The 19,282-nt window shown below is 43.2% G+C and overlaps 1 protein-coding gene across 1 annotated transcript; it reads left to right on the top strand.

Moving 5' to 3' along the window:
* The first annotated feature begins 827 nt into the window (after window positions 1-827).
* Window positions 828-19,282, top strand: CD180 (CD180 molecule). The gene is made up of 3 exons (XM_048851381.2): window positions 828-1,015; window positions 7,211-7,377; window positions 8,180-19,282. The coding sequence occupies exons 1-3, from the start codon at window positions 926-928 to the stop codon at window positions 9,909-9,911; spliced, it is 1,989 nt and encodes a 662-aa protein (XP_048707338.1). The 5' UTR covers window positions 828-925; the 3' UTR covers window positions 9,912-19,282.

Below are 19,282 nucleotides of genomic sequence, written 5' to 3'. Positions count from 1 at the left end.
TAGGGATTTAGAAGCCTAAATTTTAGGCATCCAGGTTTCAATATTTTAGTCCATACTAGAGCGGATTTGAAAATTTGGGGGAGGGGGTTCTTGCAGTAAGTGGGGGGTGGGGGGAGGTTGGCAGAAATTCAAATACCAAACAATTTCATCCTTTCATAGCCTTCTGTGACCCTCATAACTGATACAGTGCCATTTATCTGACATGGAAAAGACATGAGATCTCTGGGAAGTTAACATAAAAGAACCCCACTCACATTAAATTATTTATTGGTGAAAAACACAATCCTAAACCTCCTGATTCCTTTTTCTAGGAGACTATTTCTGCTCTGACTCCTACTTTACATTGGTGTAACCCCACTGACCTCAGTGTAGCTATTCCTGATTTACAGAATGGTCTTGTGCATAGCACACTGGATAGGGACACATAGAAGATCTGGGTTCTAACCCACACACTGCCTCTGGCCTGTTGGGCGACCACGGACAGTCACTCACCCTCTGTGACTCAGTTTCCCCCCTCTGTAAAATGGGAATAAAGATACTGACCTTTGTAAAATGTTTTGAGCTCTGCTGATGCAAAGTACTCTATAAGAGCTAATTGTTATTATTTATACCCATGTGAACCAGATCAGTGTCAGTCATAGGTTTGTCCTTCTATTTTCATTTTCTAGATAAGCTCTGGGCCCACAAAACATCATTTCTCTATCAGTCATTTGAATGACTATATTTAAAACAGGGAACTTCCCCTTTCAAGCTGTGACTATGATTTCACCATGCTAAGCCTGAGAGGTTTATCAAACTTTTTTTCTTTTTCTGCCTTTACCATTTAGTTAATTTCCAGCAGACTGTTTCAGTTTATGTTGGTTTTGCTTTCATTAAGAGAAGATACCACAAGATCATCTGAGTTTAGAAGCCATCTAATGCCTTAATGGCTTGCCATATATATTGGTTGATTTTGATGGGGCTTTTCTGTGTTAGCTGCGAAGTATCTGAGCCTATAGATACGATGTGCACTGAGGTGAGTGATAGTTATTTCTTTCTCTTGAGGCAAGGGTGTAGTATACATAGAGAATCAATAATGAATCTTTGGTGATTATTTGCATGCTAACATCTGATCGTTTTGAAGTGCAGGAGGATTTGTTGGGGGGTGGGGGGGGTATCTGTAAACCTTGGACTGGGAAAGTAAGGCAGGCCTTTTCAGATACACTCCATGATACTGCCCAGGCACTAATATGGCCCTTTTATATGGGATCCTTCTGTATCTGCCAGAAACTGACAGTGTTTTATACATTTCATAATGCTTTGGGCATATTGAAATCTCACATGCATGTCTACAGCAAGACATCAGAGCTGAAAAAAGAACAGGTTATAAGGGGTTTCTTTCCTGTCATTTTTGTCCAAGAATTTGTATACACCAGTACAAATGGGCAAGACAGTGATTCTCTTTCATGTAGTGGATAATTGTAGCTGAACAGATATAAGATTCCACACCAGAGCAATAATATAAGGAAATACCAGGCACTCCTTAGTTCTTTTTGTCTGGTCTGATTCGTTTTTAATTAAAAGGGCAGGGGAAGAAGGCGGGGAGGAAGAATGAAGGCAAGATGCTTCTCAGGGTTCTTTTGGTTGGGGAGGGAGGGGTGTTAGAGACTCATAGGAATTGCCTTCGTATTTTATGTGCCACAGAGGCCTATAATCGATTCTTTGCTTTAGTGAAGTTGTGCAACTCCCATAATCCTCCTAATTGTGCAAAACTGTACCATGAGGGAATTTCTTCCTCTGCTCCATCTGGAGACCAGTTTCTGCCCTGAAGCGGGAGGGCTGATGGCTCCTGTAATTTTATTTGAAAGGGCATAATGCAGGCAATCTTCTCAATTACATCAGCAGCTAAACCTTTCTTTTCTTTTCTTAAATCTTACTCAGCCATTTTCCCCAATAACAAACTATGGCTGCAACTTCTACAGGTTAATTATAAAGTGCGTAAAAGCAGTGTTTTTCTCTCATCAGTCTGGAATGTACTGGTTTTTCTTAGGTCTGTATTTGACATTTCCCTAAAGTGATCGTCTAGGAACTTCTAAATTAGAACTGTCTCTTGTTATTTAATTCGGGGATAGAGCACATGGGAGCTACTCATTTGCTGTCACTCTATGGTTATTTTATATACTTCTTTATATTTCCTGTTATTCATAACTCCTGTTTGTGGTTCTACTGTCTGTATTTGTATTACTTGCAAAATTCCTACTGAGTGAAGAAAATTTTGAGTGACCTAGGAATAATTGGAGCCTCTACTTGTAAAGAAATGGAATTATTTTGTTACAAGTCAGTTTGCATCAGTAGCTTTCTGTGAGCACGCCCTGTCGGCCACCCACTGGGACTGCTCTGGGGGGAATACAAGCCTTTCTGCACTGGATCTCCTGGGGTGTGTTAAGCTTTTAGTGCCCAGGCAATGTGGCAGAGAGGCCAAGGGAGGAACCAGTGCTGTAACCTACCAAGGCTCAGGCTATTACCCTTTCTCAGAAATGGGGCTCCTCAGCCCACCCGCCCTAGAGGCCCCCAGGACCAGCACTGACTCCCAAGATACCCCAGTTACTCAAACACACCCCTCTCCCGGAACTCCACCCTGATGGTGCATAGCTTCCGGTCTTCAGCTTACCGCTCTCAGGGGCATGCAGTAGTTGTGCAGTGGTTAACATACAGAGACACGCTTTGTTCAGAGTCTGTCACCTCTATGCCCTTTTACACTTACGTAAAGCACAGGAGAGTACAGATCATACAAAACAATAAGCACTCAATGCGTGTCCCTGTCCAGTGGTGCTGGACCTAGGAGTGATGGGGGTGCAGCCACACCCCCTGGCTTGAAGTAGTAAAAACTAACATCAAATATATGGTTTCCATTAGCAGCACCACTACCACTCTACAAATTGTTCCAGCACCCCTGGCCCTGCCTCGGTTTCCTCACCACTCTAGGACATTCTTTAGGCTGGGGTCCAAGTCTCTTCGGTCGTCCAGAGTCCCTGGGGCCATATGGGCTCAGGAAAGCAGGCAGGGTCCCCCAGCCCCATGAGGCTGCTATCTTGCTGGGTGACCTCTTCCTCCTGAAGGCCCTCACCCAACTTCTATGATTTTGTCTCTCCTGCCTCATGTTTCCTTTTCCTGTCTGCCCTCCTCATCTGTGGGTTTCTTCATCTAAACTGCTGCTGGTCACCTGGTCTTTTTTGTTCTACTCCTGGTAACTTTCTACTGCGCCTACCTTCTCTGGTCCCTTCAGACAAAACAGTGAAACTTTTCCCCCCCTAATGATTTCTTTATTAGCATAAGCTTGGTGCGGTCTAAGTATCATTGTTAACCATAAGTATTTCCCATTGTCCCAGCCTGGTGTGTATCTGCTATAGGTCTAGTTAGTAATGGTGGATGCATGTTCATATAGGCACAGAAGGATGCAGCAGTTTTTCATAATATAACTTCACATCATCAATCAGAATTCATAAATGGTCCAGACATAGCCCAAATTCATCACACCTTCCCATTATGTGCTGCAGGCATCTATTTGCGATAAGGACAGGTCTACACTAGGAACTTGTATTGGTATAGCTACATCTCTCGGGGCTATGAAAAATCCGCCCCCGAGAGACATAGTTATACCAACCTAACTCCCGGTATAGACAGCACTAGGTCGACAGAAGAATTCTTCCAGCAGCTTAGCTACTGCTTCTTAGGGAGGTGGATTGCCTGCACCAGTGATGGGTGAACCCCTCCTGTCGGCGTAGGTAGTATTTACACTGAAGTGCTGAGGTGGCACAGCTGTGCAGCTGTAGCATTTTAGGTGTAGACGTTCCCTGGAATAATCCAGTAATCATTTTGGTTGTACATTGAGGCACTGCTCTTTTCAACACAAAATGATTTAAATAACGCTTCTCCTAGTTAGTAAGCCAGGAACATTAAGAAATCTTGTGGTCTGACTGGCACATTTTGGAACCATTGCTAGTAGGGCGTATTGAGATGTGGTTAAGTAAACAAAAATAGCTCCACCTCAGAGCCTCCTGCCAGGATCTCGTAGTGGCTGCTAACCAGTCAAATCAAGATTTCCCAACATAGGGCAAGCTCCTCACCCCTTCTCAGTCTTCTTGGCAAAGTGGCATAAAGGAAATCTCAAATTCCAGGATCTGGCTGGGGCAGGATTCCCCCACTGCAGGAACAGGGAAAGAGTCCCTCGCAAACGCTGGTTTTGTGGGCAGAAAGCAGCATAGTTGGGGGCATGGAGGACATGTTTAAGTCAGGACTGCAGCAAGCAGTGCTGCATCCCATAAGGCAATGAACGGAGGCTGCTGTAACTTTGACACTCCCTCGGGACTGCATAATTTAAGCCAGGAGTCCCAGAGCAGCCCAGGATCAGGAGGGCACCATAGGCACCGACGCCATGGGTGCTCCAGGGCTGGAGCACCCACCAACAGTCCCCCTATCAGCTCCCCCCCATCCACTCCCAGGAGTTCCCGCCTGCCGGCAGGCCCAGCACATCAGCACCTCCCCCCTCCCTCCCAGAATCTCCCACCCGCCGCAAACAGCTGTTTCCTGGTGTGCAGGAGGCTGGGGGAGGGAAGGGGAAGGAGTGAGGATGCGGCGCTTGGGGGAGGGGTGGAGTGGGGGCGGGAAAAGAATCGGGAGTTGAGCACCATCCGGCACTTTGAAAAGTTGGTGCCTGTGGAGGGCACCTTAGGCTCTGTCTACACTACCGCGGTAAGTCGACCTATGCTATGCAACACTAGCTACTTGAATAACGTAGCTGGAGTCGATGTACCTGAGGTTGAGTTACTGCGGGGTCTACACTGTGGGGGGGTCAATGGGAGAAACTCTATCGTCAACTTCCCTTACTTTTCTCGTTGGGGGTAGAGCACAGGGGTTGACTGGAGAGTGATCTGCTGTTGATTTGACCAGTCTTTACTAGACCTGCTAAATCATCTGCCGATGGATTGATCTCAGAGTGTCGGTCCAGGCTGTAGTGTAAACATAGTCTTAGTTTTTCCTCAGTTAGGAGTTCTGTGCTGCACCTCTTAGAGACTTGTCCACTTGGGCTGGCCCAGATGTTTTGTCACCCTAGCAGAAAAATTTTTGGCACTCCCCATGCAGCTACATAAAAGGCACAAGCAAAACACACACACACACCCCAAAAAAACCCAACCACCCCAAAAATGAGGATTTTTGGAACACTGAACGTTGGTGCCCTAAGTGACCATCTGATCACCCAGCCACCCCTGTTGCCCCTAGTTTCATAATCAAATGCAATGAAAAAAAGTGTTAGTTTAGTTCTCCATTTGGCAAAGTTGTGAAATTCTCAGCAATGCTGCATAGCAATACAATAGTCCATAGTTTATTAGAGGACACCATTAAAATTATTCACATCCCGATAGCTAATGCAAGGTGAAGGCCACACGCTTCTTGCATCACCCATCTATGGGATGATCGAAAACCAGTAATGGTTTATAAATGGAAGTGTGTAGATTATCAGCTACTAATAGACCGATACCTGCTCTTAAATCTGGCTGGCTTCTCTTGGAATCTGGTTGTTGCATTAACAATAGTTTCCAATGAACACATTACTGTCCAATAATAGAAATTCTCTATTAAAGAACAGAATAGGGTTGGTCCAAATATTTTTATATCCAAAATTTCAATGAAAAACCAGGAAAAAATTAAAGCGTTCACAACTTTTTTTCTTTCTTTTTTGGACCAGCACTTGTACAGATCTGTTCTTTCAAAGCTTAGCTGTGTTTTCTGTAGCGAGTTGAGAGTTATTTTATTTAAGACTTTAGACAATGCCAGTTATATTTAATCTCAGCATTTGAGAATCTGTAGAGTAGGCTGGGAAATCTTCAAAGGATTTCTTCTCTCCTTGGAGCTAATTTCAGCAGTAATTAAGAGTCTTTGAGGAGACAACATAGTCTTTTTCTGAAGGTTCCTTTAAGAAAGAAGGCCTGGTCTTACTTAAAGGAAGGCTTGAAGTCCTCTGGTGAGTGGCTGCCTCTTCCCTGCACTCTCATTCCATTGGTTCTGATGGGCAGACATTCCTTAGGCATTGATTCCACTGCACTTGTGAATGTCAGCCTGTTTGCTTAGGCAGCGATCATGGGTTTGAAGCCTGAAATAAAGATGGACTTTTCATGCACCTGTTTTTCACACAGTGACGCCGATCAGCCTACTGAGGACTGTGCCTGAGCGTGCATAACGCCCTTGTGTTTTGATTGACAATATAGTCCCCTATGAAGTCAGAGGCAGGTCTGGTATATTAATGAATCCCTCTGTTTTAACTTTGGAGGGGTGAATATATTTGCATAAGAGACAGATTATTCCATTTCCAAGACTGAAAAGTCTTTAAAAGAATTTAAAAATCTCAGTTTCTCAGATACTAATTTTTGTCTAGTTTCAGCTAAATGTGCTTAGCAGTCCCTTGCTGAGAGTATAAACACAGCTCAGCTCCTTTTTTATTTGAGCAGACATTTTCTGTTATAAAACAGTATTTTAGCACTCTGAGCCAAGCTCTCTTTGCAAGATCTTCATAACTCCCTGGGACTTATTTTACAGTGAGCCTTGTTACAAAACCCACAGATTATTTATTGGGGATTAATAATTTATACTGTCCTACATATTTTAATTGGTTAATGAAATACAGAATGATGTGCACTTAATATTAGCATAAAAGATCCAAGCCTGTGGTTTAAAAACTGCATTCCACGAAGTCCCAGGATTGCATATTTCAGGTTGATATTAAGAGTTCAAAAAACACTCTCATATGTTGCCAATAGGCTCCTGTTAGGCTTTCCTGCTGCTGATCCGCAGCACTCCCACCTCCATCCTTGCAGAATCCAGTTTGGGTTTTTTTAATTGAACTCAGTTTCCTCACCATTAGGCATCTGGGTCATAATAGCTCTTTCTCCACTCACTTCACTGCTATCCAGACGTTTAATCTTTAAGGGGGGATTGTTTGTTTCTAAATACAATGCTACATTAGGTTTTTGAATTGTTCTAATTCAAGATTTTGGAATACAGTGGAATGTGATCAGGTATTGTAAGTGCTATAAGATATGTTTTGACTGTTATGTTTTTAAATGATTTATTTCTAAGGCAGCTACTTGGTAGAATGTGCAAGTCAGAGCTTCGTGTTTACATTCACAGTATGCCTATATTGGTGTATTTAATAATAAATATATAATTTCCACAGGTTATAGCCAACAAAAGCTATAGCTGTGAAGATTTAGGACTGAGAGAGATTCCTGAAAGACTCCCAGCCACAACAGAAATCCTTGACTTCAGCTTTAACTTGCTTTCTTCCCTTCACAATTCAACCTTCAGCAAACTAAAGAATCTGGTATATTTAGACTTAACAAGGTACTGGAAATCTTTGTCACTTCCACTGATCACACAACTCATAACTTATTTTGAATTTGCCATTGCTTATATGCCATTGTTTCAACCTTTTGCAATACCAATAAAGAACTGAAGGCTTCCATAGCATACCATGGCAACCATCTTCACAGCAGAACCTTCAGAGACTCTTGCAGATAACTGTTGCATTGTCTTGCCAATTAAGAATGCCTAGATATTTGGAAATAGCGTTTGTTTGGGCTCTCTCCTGTTAAGGCTTGGAGTCACTGGACCATTTGCAGGACAATGGGTGAAACCCTCACATCCTATTATTTATGTTAGCACCAACGAATTTGCTGTAGGAAACATCTCATCTGCTTTTCCATGAAAATATCATTCATGGAATGTGGGGAGAAGGAGATTCTAGCCTTGTAAGAAGTGCCCTTATTATAGGGATAAGATTTTGATTGTGTTGATTAGGGAAGGCAATGGGAAAACCCCCCCTTACTTATCATGTCTCTGTGTGACTTTCATGAACAACGTCACAGTCGGGACCTCCACACCCGATCAGCCCTAGACAGTTTTCACTTCCCATTATGTCATCTTCTTATCTGAGTTTAAAACATAGGGGCTTCTGAATATCAGCTATGTGCCACAAGCAAAGAAAATAATAGCTTTTAACTCAAAGAAGACCATAGTTCATTGGGTTTTCTTTGTACATGAGATTGCATTTCGATTGTTGTTTTTAAATGACCATGTAACAGTGGGAAAATTTCATCACATTGATTTATTACTAACGTCATTGGATTATTGTGTTCTTTTCAAGGTGTCAAATTAACTGGGTGTACGAAGGTGCCTTTCAAAGCAACACTCATCTGAACATTATTGTCTTGACTGGAAATCTACTCATGTTTCTGGCTGACACAGCATTTGTTGGCCCACAGTCTCTGAAGCATCTTGTCTTAACTGAGACAGGTCTAACCAGTTTAGCATTTATTCCAATGCAGAATCTGGATAATTTAGAGACTTTTGACTTGGGCAGCAATCACATCTCCTCACTGCAGCTCCCTCCAAGCTTTCCAACCAGAAACCTCAAATACCTTGATTTTCAAATGAACAACATACAAAGAATAGCAGCAAAAGACATAGATATTCTGCTGCAGACAAAGAATTTAACTCTTATCTTGAAGGGAAATGATATTATGCACATTGAAGCTGGGGCATTCCAGTCCAACTTATTTTACAGCTTGGACTTTGGAGGTTGCGTTGACATTTCTGTGGTTTTAGCAGGGATGCAGGATACCAAAACCCATACTCTTTGGTTGGGGTCATTTGAGGATGTAGAAAATGGGCTTCCCATAAACCCTACTATGCTACAGAACCTGTGCAATATCTCTGTGGTGGATATCAATCTGCAAAAGCGGCATTTCCTTCACCTGACTGCTGCCACATTTCAGTGTTTGAGCAAACTCCAAAGGCTGGATCTGACTCACACCTATATCAGCATGTTACCTCCTGACATCAGCGGCATGAACATGTTGGAAGAATTAATTCTCAATAGGAACGCCTTTAAGCACATTTGCAACATTAGCTCCACTGCTTTCTCCTCCCTCACCCACCTCCATATCAGAGAAAATGCTGAGAATCTGGACTTAGGCTCCGGCTGTTTAGAAACACTGTCAAAGCTTCAACACCTGGATTTAAGCCACAGTTACATAGAAAATGGAGACTGCTGCAGCAAGCAGCTAAAAGGCCTGATCGGATTACAACACCTGAATCTGAGCTACAACAAGCAGCTTCAGCTCCAAGATTTGGCCTTTAAGGAAGGTGCGAACCTGGAGCTCCTGGATTTAGCTTTTACACGTCTTCACATCAATGCTTCCCAGGGTCCTTTCCGCAATCTGCATCTCTTGCGTGTCCTGAACCTTTCTTACTCCTATATTGATACCAACATTCAGCACCTTTTACAGGGGCTGCAAAACCTTTTCCTGTTGAACCTTAGGGGGAATAAGTTTCCATCAGGGACCATTCTGAATGACAATCTCTTTCACCAGGTATCCAGTTTAGAGGTGTTAATTTTATCATTCTGTGATCTGACAGCTATACAAAACCAAGCATTTTACACCCTCAAGAAGCTAAAGCAGGTTGACCTGAGCCACAACAAGCTTATTGCATTCAGCACAAATGCATTTTCCAATCTCAAGAGCATCTATCTCAATTTTGCCAATAATAGGATCCATATTATACCACGTGACATGTTAACTAACTTATCTGACCAGAGTATAATCAATTTAAGTTACAATCCACTGGAATGCACCTGCTCTAATATTGGTTTAATAACTTGGTACAAGCAGAATATGGATAAAATTGAAGACTCTGAAGGGACAGTGTGTTGTGAGCCCAAATCTCTAGCAGGTACTAAGCTGTCCACTGTAACATTGTCCTGTGGGATCAGTGTTACAGGAATTGTTTGTGCTGTGCTGGTTTTAATATTGCTTGTTGCTGTTATCTTGGTTTGGATCACCCGCTTTTTAAAGAGACATTACCAACAACTCTAAGTGAAGGATGGCTCCACCAGTGTCATTTTAAAAGAAAGGACAGTGAGTAGACAAATTCTGAAGAAAAGGTCATTTTCCCTACTTGTTGCTTTGTTCCTGGGCAATATTCCTTTTAATATTAGTATTACACGCCCCATTCTCATTTGTAGCAACTGATTAAAGAAAAATTACTATGAAAAAACAAACCAGGGCCAGAACTTGTGAAGAGCTTTAGCCACACAAGTAACATATTAGGGTCCTGATCTATGACAAGGGCTCCTAGGCTCTCAGGTAATACAAATAATAATAGTTAGTCCCATTGAAGTCTGTCACTAGCCCTCAACTATAAGCTTGTCCTGGGGCCTCAGGCAGCTGAGTGGGCTAAGGGAATGTCACCGAGGAGGAAAGGGGTGAGAAATGAAGTGGGAATACCGGTTCCCCCAAATGAATAGGCTGCTCTGAAGTCAGAATTTAGACACCAGTGCTGTCTGAATGGCTTAGGCAATAGCACGGCTGGTCCTGCACACATGGTTGCTCTAAAAGAAAATTAGACTGGCCTCTTTCCTGATCATTGTTCACTGAATCACTGGGTGTAGGTGAAATGCAGGGCCTTATTTCTTGCCCTCAAAAGTGTGTGTGTTTGTGGGGGGGGGAGAGGGGCGCAAGGGTTTGTGAGGAACCAGAGGCAGCTTGTGGGGGAATCAGGGCAATCTGAGGAACTTTGCAGTCACTGGCCAGAAGGGAACCTCTTATCAGGGAATATCTAGACGCAGTAGTTCGTGTCTTCTCTACTAGCCTGTCACCCACATCTCTTCCATATTAACCCCTTCTCCTCCCTTAGCTCCTGTCCACTTCCTTTCCCACCAGTAGCCCCTCACCTTTTCCTCAATAACTCCTGTCACCCCTTTCTACCTCTTGCCCCACCATTTCTCCCCAGTAGTTCTTGGTATCCCCATCAGAGCTCAAACCCCCTGCTGGGGCACTGACCCTGCTGCAGGCAGCTCCTCCTCTCTGCTGGGCCTGGAAAAGCAGGAGGAATCGAGCAGGCAGAGAGGCTGCAGGAACATGAGAGGGGGGCCAGTGTGGGGGTGTATGTGTCACAGGAGCCGTATGCATTTTGCAGCATTGAACATGCTGTGATGATTTAATGAGAAAATATTGTTTATTTTCTCCATATACTAATTGTGGGGCATTTGTAACAGCGGTCGTGACAATGACAATACCCCTTCACAGCTGGGCTTGTACAGGGGAAATAACTGAGCCAACAATGCAGCTGTGATCTGTGAAATGCAGTAATGATGACAGCCAGGGCCAAGCATTTCCTGGAAGTTGATGGCCAGCTGTTTTCAATTCCTCCAATGCCAGGAAGTGCCCAAAGCTGGAGGTCCTCACTGTTCAAATGAGTTACTCTCCTCAGAGCAGAGAAGTCCTGTGGATCCTTGTCTGTAATGTCCTTTACTGAGGGGCTAGAGAGAACTCAGTCACTCACAGGTTAATTTTTCAGCCCAGCTTCCCACTTCTCAGCTCCTGCTTCCACTCCCCAGGCAAGCAGCACCTTTCCCTCTCCCTCTTAGGGCGGACCAGGGAGAGCTAAGCATGTTCTCTTGTGGCTCACAGCCCGCACAACTTCCCTGCTTCTGGCATGTTGCAGGTTCTCCCAATGCAACCTGCCTCCCATCTACTGGTTCATGGACTGAGGGAGGGGCCAGGAACATGCAGCAAAAAGAGATGGGTCATGTCAAAAGGTCAGGACAAGTGAAGAGGGAGGGAGATTCCTGTGTGGGGACCATCTCCACCAAAACCTCACCTTGCCATTCAAGCAGCCAGAAATTCTCCTTTCTCCCCAGGACCACTCCTCAGCTGAATGATCACAGATATCAGTCGCACTTACATAGCACCTTTTGTCAGAGGAACTCAGAGCACTTTGCGAAGTTGGGTTAGTCTCACTTCCCCTTGACAGATGCATGAACAGAGGCAGAGAGGTTAAGTAACTGGCCTCAGGTCACATAATGTGTCAGTGGCAGAGGTGAGGAAAGTATCCAGATACCATCAATCCCAGTTTTTCTTCTCAGTTTTGATTTCAATGCTCTGCAGTGCACTATTGTAGTGGCATGGGCAGTGGGATGGGATAGTTGCTCAAGTACCCAGGGTCCAGAGTAGGATTGTATTCAGAGCTGCTAGCCTCTCCTGCTTCCTGCACCATTGAGGCTACTCTGCTATTTTTAGTGCACTAGCTTGATCAAAGCTGATGCACATATGTCTACCGAGCTGGAATTTACACCTCCAACTCAAGTGTAGACATGGCCACAGAAAGAATGACAAACTAGCACACAAGAAAGGAAGACCTTAGGGAATAAAAGATGATATTCAGTCCAGGATCATGAATGTGTGTTTGCAACTCTTGATATATTAAAATACCCTCCAAATATTGCAGGCATTTTACCTATTTTTCCAATGTATTAGTAAATTTGCCATTTTTTTTTTTTATAAATTCTATTGGGTACCTAACTTCAAAATGTGTTTTCTACATTGCAAAAAGATGCATGCTAGGTTAATAAGTAAAAGGATTTTTTGGGGACAGGGGAGGGACATGCATGGATCCAATCTGTGGTATGTAACCTATCATTTAAATCAGCTTCTGTACAGATGACTGGAGGATAGCTAATGTGATGCCAATTTTTTAAAAAGGTTCCAGAAGTGATCCCAGCAAATACAGATGTGTAAGCCTAACTTCAGTACCAGGCAAATTGGCTGAAACTATAGTAAAGAACAGAATTATCGGACACATAGATTAACATGATTTGTTGGGGAAGAGTAAATATGGCTTTTGTAAAGAGAAATCATACCTCACCAATCTATTAGAATTTTTTAAGGGGTCAACAAACATATGGACAAGGGTGATACAGCGTACCTGGACTTTCAGAAAGCCTTTGACAAGGTCCCTCACCAAAGGCTCTTAAGTAAAGTAAGCAGTCATAGGATAAGAGGGAAGGTTCTCTCATGGATTTGTAACTGGTTAAAAGACAGGAAACAAAGGGTAGGAATACATGGCCAGTTTTCAGAATGGAGAGAGTTAAATAGTGGTGTAGCCTGAGGTCTGTACTGGACCCAGTCCTATTCAACATATTCATAAATGATCTGGAAAAAGGGGTAAAACAGTGAGACAGCAACATTTGCAGACAATACAAAATTACTCAAGATAGTTAAGCCCAAAACTGACTACGAAGAGTTATAAAGGGAGCTCACAAAACTAGGTGACTGGGCAACAAAATGGCAGATGAAATTCAATGTTGATAAATGCAAAGTAATGCACATTAGAAAACAGAATCCCAGCTATACATATAAAACGACGGGGTCTAAATTAGCTGTTACCACTCAAGAAAGATCTTGGAGTCATTGTGGATAGTTCTCTGAAAACATCCACTCAATGTGAAGCAGCAGTCAAAAAAGCTAATAGTATGTTAGGAATCATTAGAAAAGGGATAAAAAGACAGAAAATATCATAATGCCTCCATATAAATCCAGGGGATGGATCACTTGATGATTGCCTGTTCTGTTCATTCTCTCTGAAGCACCTGGTGTTGGCCACTGTCGGTAGACAGGAAACTGGGCTAGATGGACCATTGGTCTGACCCAGTATGGCCATTGTTATGTTCAAACACCCTCTGCTCCTGACAGACTTGGACATGAAAGTCTGCAAGGACTCTGGGTCTCCCCTATTTTCTGAACAAATCTTTGGTCCTTGGTTCTCATCTCTTTGATCCATTTTGCCATTTGGACTCCTCTGTTGTCTCAGGAATATGCCTTGCAATTGGTCTATATATTTGGCCTACCTGGTCAGCACCACCCCTTGTTAACAGGGAGTATGAACTACTCTGGCTTCAAAACAAGGCCTGAAAGCCCAATCACATGCTCCACAGAAACAGAACTAAACAGAACGTTAAAATGCCAGACCTGCCCCAGGGCCTGAAAGCAGAATCCTCACAGGGTTGCAGCTACAGATATCATTTAAGAAGGCAGAGAATATTTTATCACATCTAATTATATTTCTCTTGATTTAAAAGGGAAGATGGCTGTATTCTTATTCACACGATTATTGCCTTTTGGTGGGGTTGGCTTTTATGGAGCGTTGATCTCTGAAAAAATATAGAGAATTAATTAGTAAATGAATATATAAATACATCATAATATTGAGAAGTCAGACTAAGCCTTGGAAGGATTTATAATTAACTTAAATTGTAAATGGGGAGTGGCTGGACTAACGTTCCACTAAAGCCATATCACCACTTCAGTTTTCTCCAACCTTAGTATCTGAATGTTCATAGAATCATAGAATAACAGAGTTGGAAGGGATCTCTGGAGGCCATCTAGTCCAACCCCCTGCCCAGAGCAGGACCAATCCCAACTAAATCATCCCAGCCAGGGCTTTGTCAAACCTGACCTTAAAAACTTCTTAGTCCAGATGCTGGATGGGCGGAGATCAGTGTTGTTGGCAGCCTTTGTGTCAGCTGTGCTGGTAAATGCCAACAATTTCCCTTTGTGGAAGTGCAGAAAAGGAAACTAAAGGATGTAAGCAAAATGAGATGAGATGCCTAGTAGGTTCATGTGCATTCAGATACCCTGAATGCTCATGGAGCTGATGGCTATTTCATAGTGGGACTGGGGTCTGTACTTCTAGTGCATGGCCTTTTCTAGTGAGCTCTGCAAAGTTCAGAAAAGACTTAGCATTACTTAATAGTGTTGAATTAGGGAGTTTCTGCTTTACTTTATCACAGGTTACTAAATCCAAACAGCAATAGTTAGGAGTTAATATTTATACTTGGCCCAAAGCCTGACAAGTACTAGGTGTGTCTATTAGTGGCTAGAATGCAAGTTTTTGCACCAGTGCTTCCATAACAACTCAACCCTGTTGCAAAGAGCCAATCCCCTCTAAAGCTGTGCACTGTTCTCTTTCCACAGAAATGTATATACACTGTATGGAACAAAGGCTCTCAGTTGTGATGAATGGAATGTTGCATTTACTCTATTCATGGGAGCTGAGTTCTTCTTTGAACACTCTATACAGTTCAACTTCAGCTATTATCCCAGAGGCTTTTCCTTGAATGTTCTCCCTATAAAGTCTAAGACAGTTAATGTATTGAAGATCACCACTGAGTTGGAAAGTTTCCACTCCATTCGCGAGACTTACAAGATAGAAGAGAAAACATTGATAATATTTCTCTCCCTTTTGTAGCAGGTACCAAGTTTGGCTCGTGTAAGTCTACAAAATGGAGATTCTTGTAGCTCTTTAAAATGTCTGCACTTCACGTATACAGATTGACCTACAACTTCCCTCACATATTATACAGCCCCCAACCTATTTAACTTAGATAAACAATTATCTGACGGCATCCCTATTTTAAACAGGAAAGCCACGTTGAAAATTGCACAGTAGGCAATTTTTGATGTCTGCTGTCCATTTCACAGCTGTGTATATCACTGCCATATCTTGGTTATGATAACATAGCATGTCCACACACTAATGTCAATTGTTTTTATACATTACAAGTTGTTGCTGTCAGAGGCAAGCTATCCAATGTAAAAATGACCCAGTGAGCTGACCCTGTCATGCATATGGTATTTGTATAGACAGAAACAGCAGAACAGGCAGCCTCCATCAAAACGATGCTTGCACCCAGAGTGATCTAAGACAGGAAAAATGTCTTGGGGCAAACCATGTCTATGCAAAGCCCCCTTTAACACTGGATTGGGTATTTGCCTGGTCTGCAAATAATTCTTTGCAGTGTAGTTGGAGCCAGGACCTGAGGAAGAGCTCTGTGTAAGATCGAAAGCTTGTCTCTTTACCAACAGAAGTTGGTCCAATAAAAGATATTACCTCACCCCCGCCCCCATTTGAAAAATAATTGCTCAATTGACCGGACAAACATTGGTCAATAATGTCAAAAATGGTCAAATATTGTACAGCACTGGTTTATTAGAAGAGTAAGAGTAAGACTTTATGGTTGCCAGTAGGCTTAGCCTTAGATAGATACTTGTGGCTAATTACAACAAACATTTAACTGAGTAATTTAAACTCACAATAATGGAAACACAATGAAATGAAGTGCTAGAAAAATGAAAGAAGCATGATGCAACCAAAAAGGGAGGCCGCCAGCTACAGCAGGGCATTCTTGCTGGAATATTGAACAATATTTAACAGTGGCCAAATAATAGGTGGTCAATTTACATGATTTGACTGACTTGTCAAGCCTACATCAGCATATCTTTGAGAACAGTGCAAAGCGAGCTACATAAAACCCAGAAACTGCTGAACTTTCACTAGCTGATTCAAGGCACATCTTCCAAAACAGAATTGGTTCAATACAGTAAGCTCTGCAATTATTTATTTGTATTACCATAGTGCCTAGGAGCCCCAGTCATGGACCACTATGTTAGGGGCTGTATAAACACAGAACACAATGATGGTCCCTGCTCCAAAGACCTTACAATCCAAGTCTAAGACAAGAGTTAACAGTTACCAATAGGGGAGTGAAAGGAAGATGACGACAGTACTGGCCAGCACGACAGGCAGCGGTCTTAGCATATCAGCCGCCTAACCGTTGTCACATTTTTTGAAGTCATCACAGCAAAGAAGAATTTTAAGGAGGGATTTGAAGGAGGACAATGAGAAAACATTGTGCATGTTTATGGGGGCGCAGCAGGAGAAAACATGAAGGTGCCTGCTTGAAAATGTAAGTGGAAAGAAAGATGCATCTCGAATAATTTATTCTCTACAACAGTTTGCTACAAAAGTGATCTACAAACAGTGGAGTCAAAAGTGAACAGAGCAGCATTACAGCATGTGAAAGCATTGTGCCAAGGTTTCCGAAACATTTCTGCTGACATACCTCAGTTGTCAAACTGCAGCTCGGCAAGTATCAACTACTCACCCTGCCTGGGACCCAAAACTGTAGCATCAGCACTCTTATTCCAGCATGCATCACCGTGCCTTCTGCAACACCGCCTCACCTTGAAAGAGGAACTTTAGGCTCAAACCTTGCTCAGCTCCCAGAGACAAAATCTCCAATGTGATCCCCTTTGTAGCTGCAGAAACCCGACCCAGTCTCCTAGGGCCATGAGCAGAGCTAAATTTCAACCACTTACAAGTCAGCTAAGAAACAAAAAGTCAGCAAAGAAGGTAAAAAACTGAAAATGAGCAAAAATAATTTAACAAGAATTAAGTGTACCAGGATGCTTGGAGGGCCAGGTGACCTAGTGGATGGTGTGCCTGACTTCCAGTCCCTTGTTTCCCTGGGTCAAGGTGTCTCAGTCTTTCAGGCAGTGGGGGGGTAGAGAGACCTAGGATCTCCCACTCCACCGGGTCCCAGCCCAGGACCTTGTGAGAGTCAACAGAAGGGGGGCTGAACAGGGGGCACTGCAAGCAGGGGGAGAGAACGTGCTCCCTGGGGGCTGCCTTGGCTTCTTCCTTTCAGGCAGCTAGCTCCTGCCTCTTCACCAGTCAACCCTGAACTGGCCCAGGCTCTCTCCTTTTCTCCCCACTCCAGGCCTGTGGTTGGCTGCAGGTATAACGAGGTGGGGCTAGCTGGGCCCACAGGCGCTCCTTAACCCCTGCTGAGCTGGCAAGCAATTTCTCCACTTCATCAAATGAACATATTTGCTCTCTCTGGGAGATCTGTGCTTCTCCAAGTACAATACAATACACGTCTCCGCCATGTTACCATCTCACTTCTTTTTTATTTTTATCCCACCTTGGTCTGCTGTCATTTTTGTTTTCTCTTTTATTTAATTTAGAATGTGAACTCTCTGAGCAGGGCCTTTGCTTTTTTATTTGCCTGTCAAGCACCATTCACACCTAGAAGTTACACAAATAATAAAGGTGAACAGCATATGTTGCTCATTACTAGGTATGCAAATCCTAAATATACAGATTGGACTGCCCCTTCTGAAGGAATATTTTTATATGAACGCAATGCAGCACAAAGCACTGATTATATACAGGGAAATTCAAAGTCTAAAGGTTTAGTTTTTTGGGGATTACTTAGTGAGGATATAAATCAACAGAAAGTGACATTGGATTTATCTTTCTTTATAGGATTTATTTTACCCAGTAGAGCTCTGATCTGATGCAGCACTTGGTTTTCAGTCAGATTTTGCTTTTATCTCTTATTTTTTAAACACAGCTGGAGAGCTGACACACAAAGAGATGAAGTGAATTGCCTGAGGTGAATGATGTCTGATGGATTTGAACTCAGGACCATCCTGGCTCCCAGCTCACCGATGTAAACAACATTACAATACAAGTACAAACCTTACAGTGACTTGCAATGTAGTTTTTGAAGTCATTATTTAGATGGGAAATGAACCTAAACTGCTTGTAACTAACAAGTTGAGTTTCTGAGATTAGGGAGTAAATTGTTAGATTTAAAGTAGCAGTTCCCTTTACTCCACATTGAAAAACCAGCAATGCTCAGAGCAAAGTTCTTCCTTCCCCATCTTTGGCTAGGAAAAGGCTGATGCTCTAACCAAACTGCAGACCTCCATGGCAAGATGCAGGCCAATTTCTCGAGTGAATAACTTAAAAATAAAGTGTGTGTGTGTTCATCCCTTTCTTTCCATCACCAAGCTTGTCCATGCCTGGGACTGAACCCACCTTGACCAGTCACACTTCTGATTCTGGGCCGGCCACTCAGACCATGATACTCTCCCATCTGAATCCCTCCACTAGTTTCCTCTGGTCTTCTGATTCAAGTACAAGCTTCATGCCTACACCTTCAAGATGCTATATTACACACCATTGCTACCTGCACTTCTGCCCTTGTTTCTTCCTATTCTTCCCTAGCCCTGCCAGAGCCTCGCCTCCCACCTTGCTGTACCTGTAGCCTTCTCTAGTCATTGTTGTGCTGTCATCTAGGCTCCCTCCTTTAACCTGACCTCTATATTCTGGTGTTACCTATCAGCCTCCCATCATTCAAATCCCTCAAACACACTTCTGCTGAGCTTATCAATGCAAACGTACCCTCAGCCTGGAAGAAATGCTGTTACGCACCTGTTGAAACATGCAGCGTGCCCTCCTTCTGGTTATCTAGGGCAGATTAGCTGCTCATTTAATCACTGCCAAATTCTCTGCAGCTCCCAGTGTGACATCTGTACAAATTATTTTACTAATTTATTATCTATCATTTGTATATGGGGCTAAGTACCATAGGCGCTGACTCCATGGGTGCTCCAGGTCCGGAAAAAAATTAGTGGGTGCTTAGCACCCACCGGCAGCCAAATCCTCCCCCTTCCCCCAGTGGCTCCGATCCAGTGGTGGCCCCACCGATCAACTCCTACCCCTCCCTCCCAGTGCCTCCCACCCACCACTAAAGAATATAGTGTCCCGCGGTGTGCAG

This window comes from Caretta caretta, chromosome 5, assembly GCF_965140235.1.
Source record: "Caretta caretta isolate rCarCar2 chromosome 5, rCarCar1.hap1, whole genome shotgun sequence".
NCBI classification, from domain to species: domain Eukaryota; kingdom Metazoa; phylum Chordata; order Testudines; family Cheloniidae; genus Caretta; species Caretta caretta.
The sequence above is the reverse complement of the archived record's forward strand: the minus strand, read 5'-3'. Positions and strand labels throughout refer to the sequence as shown.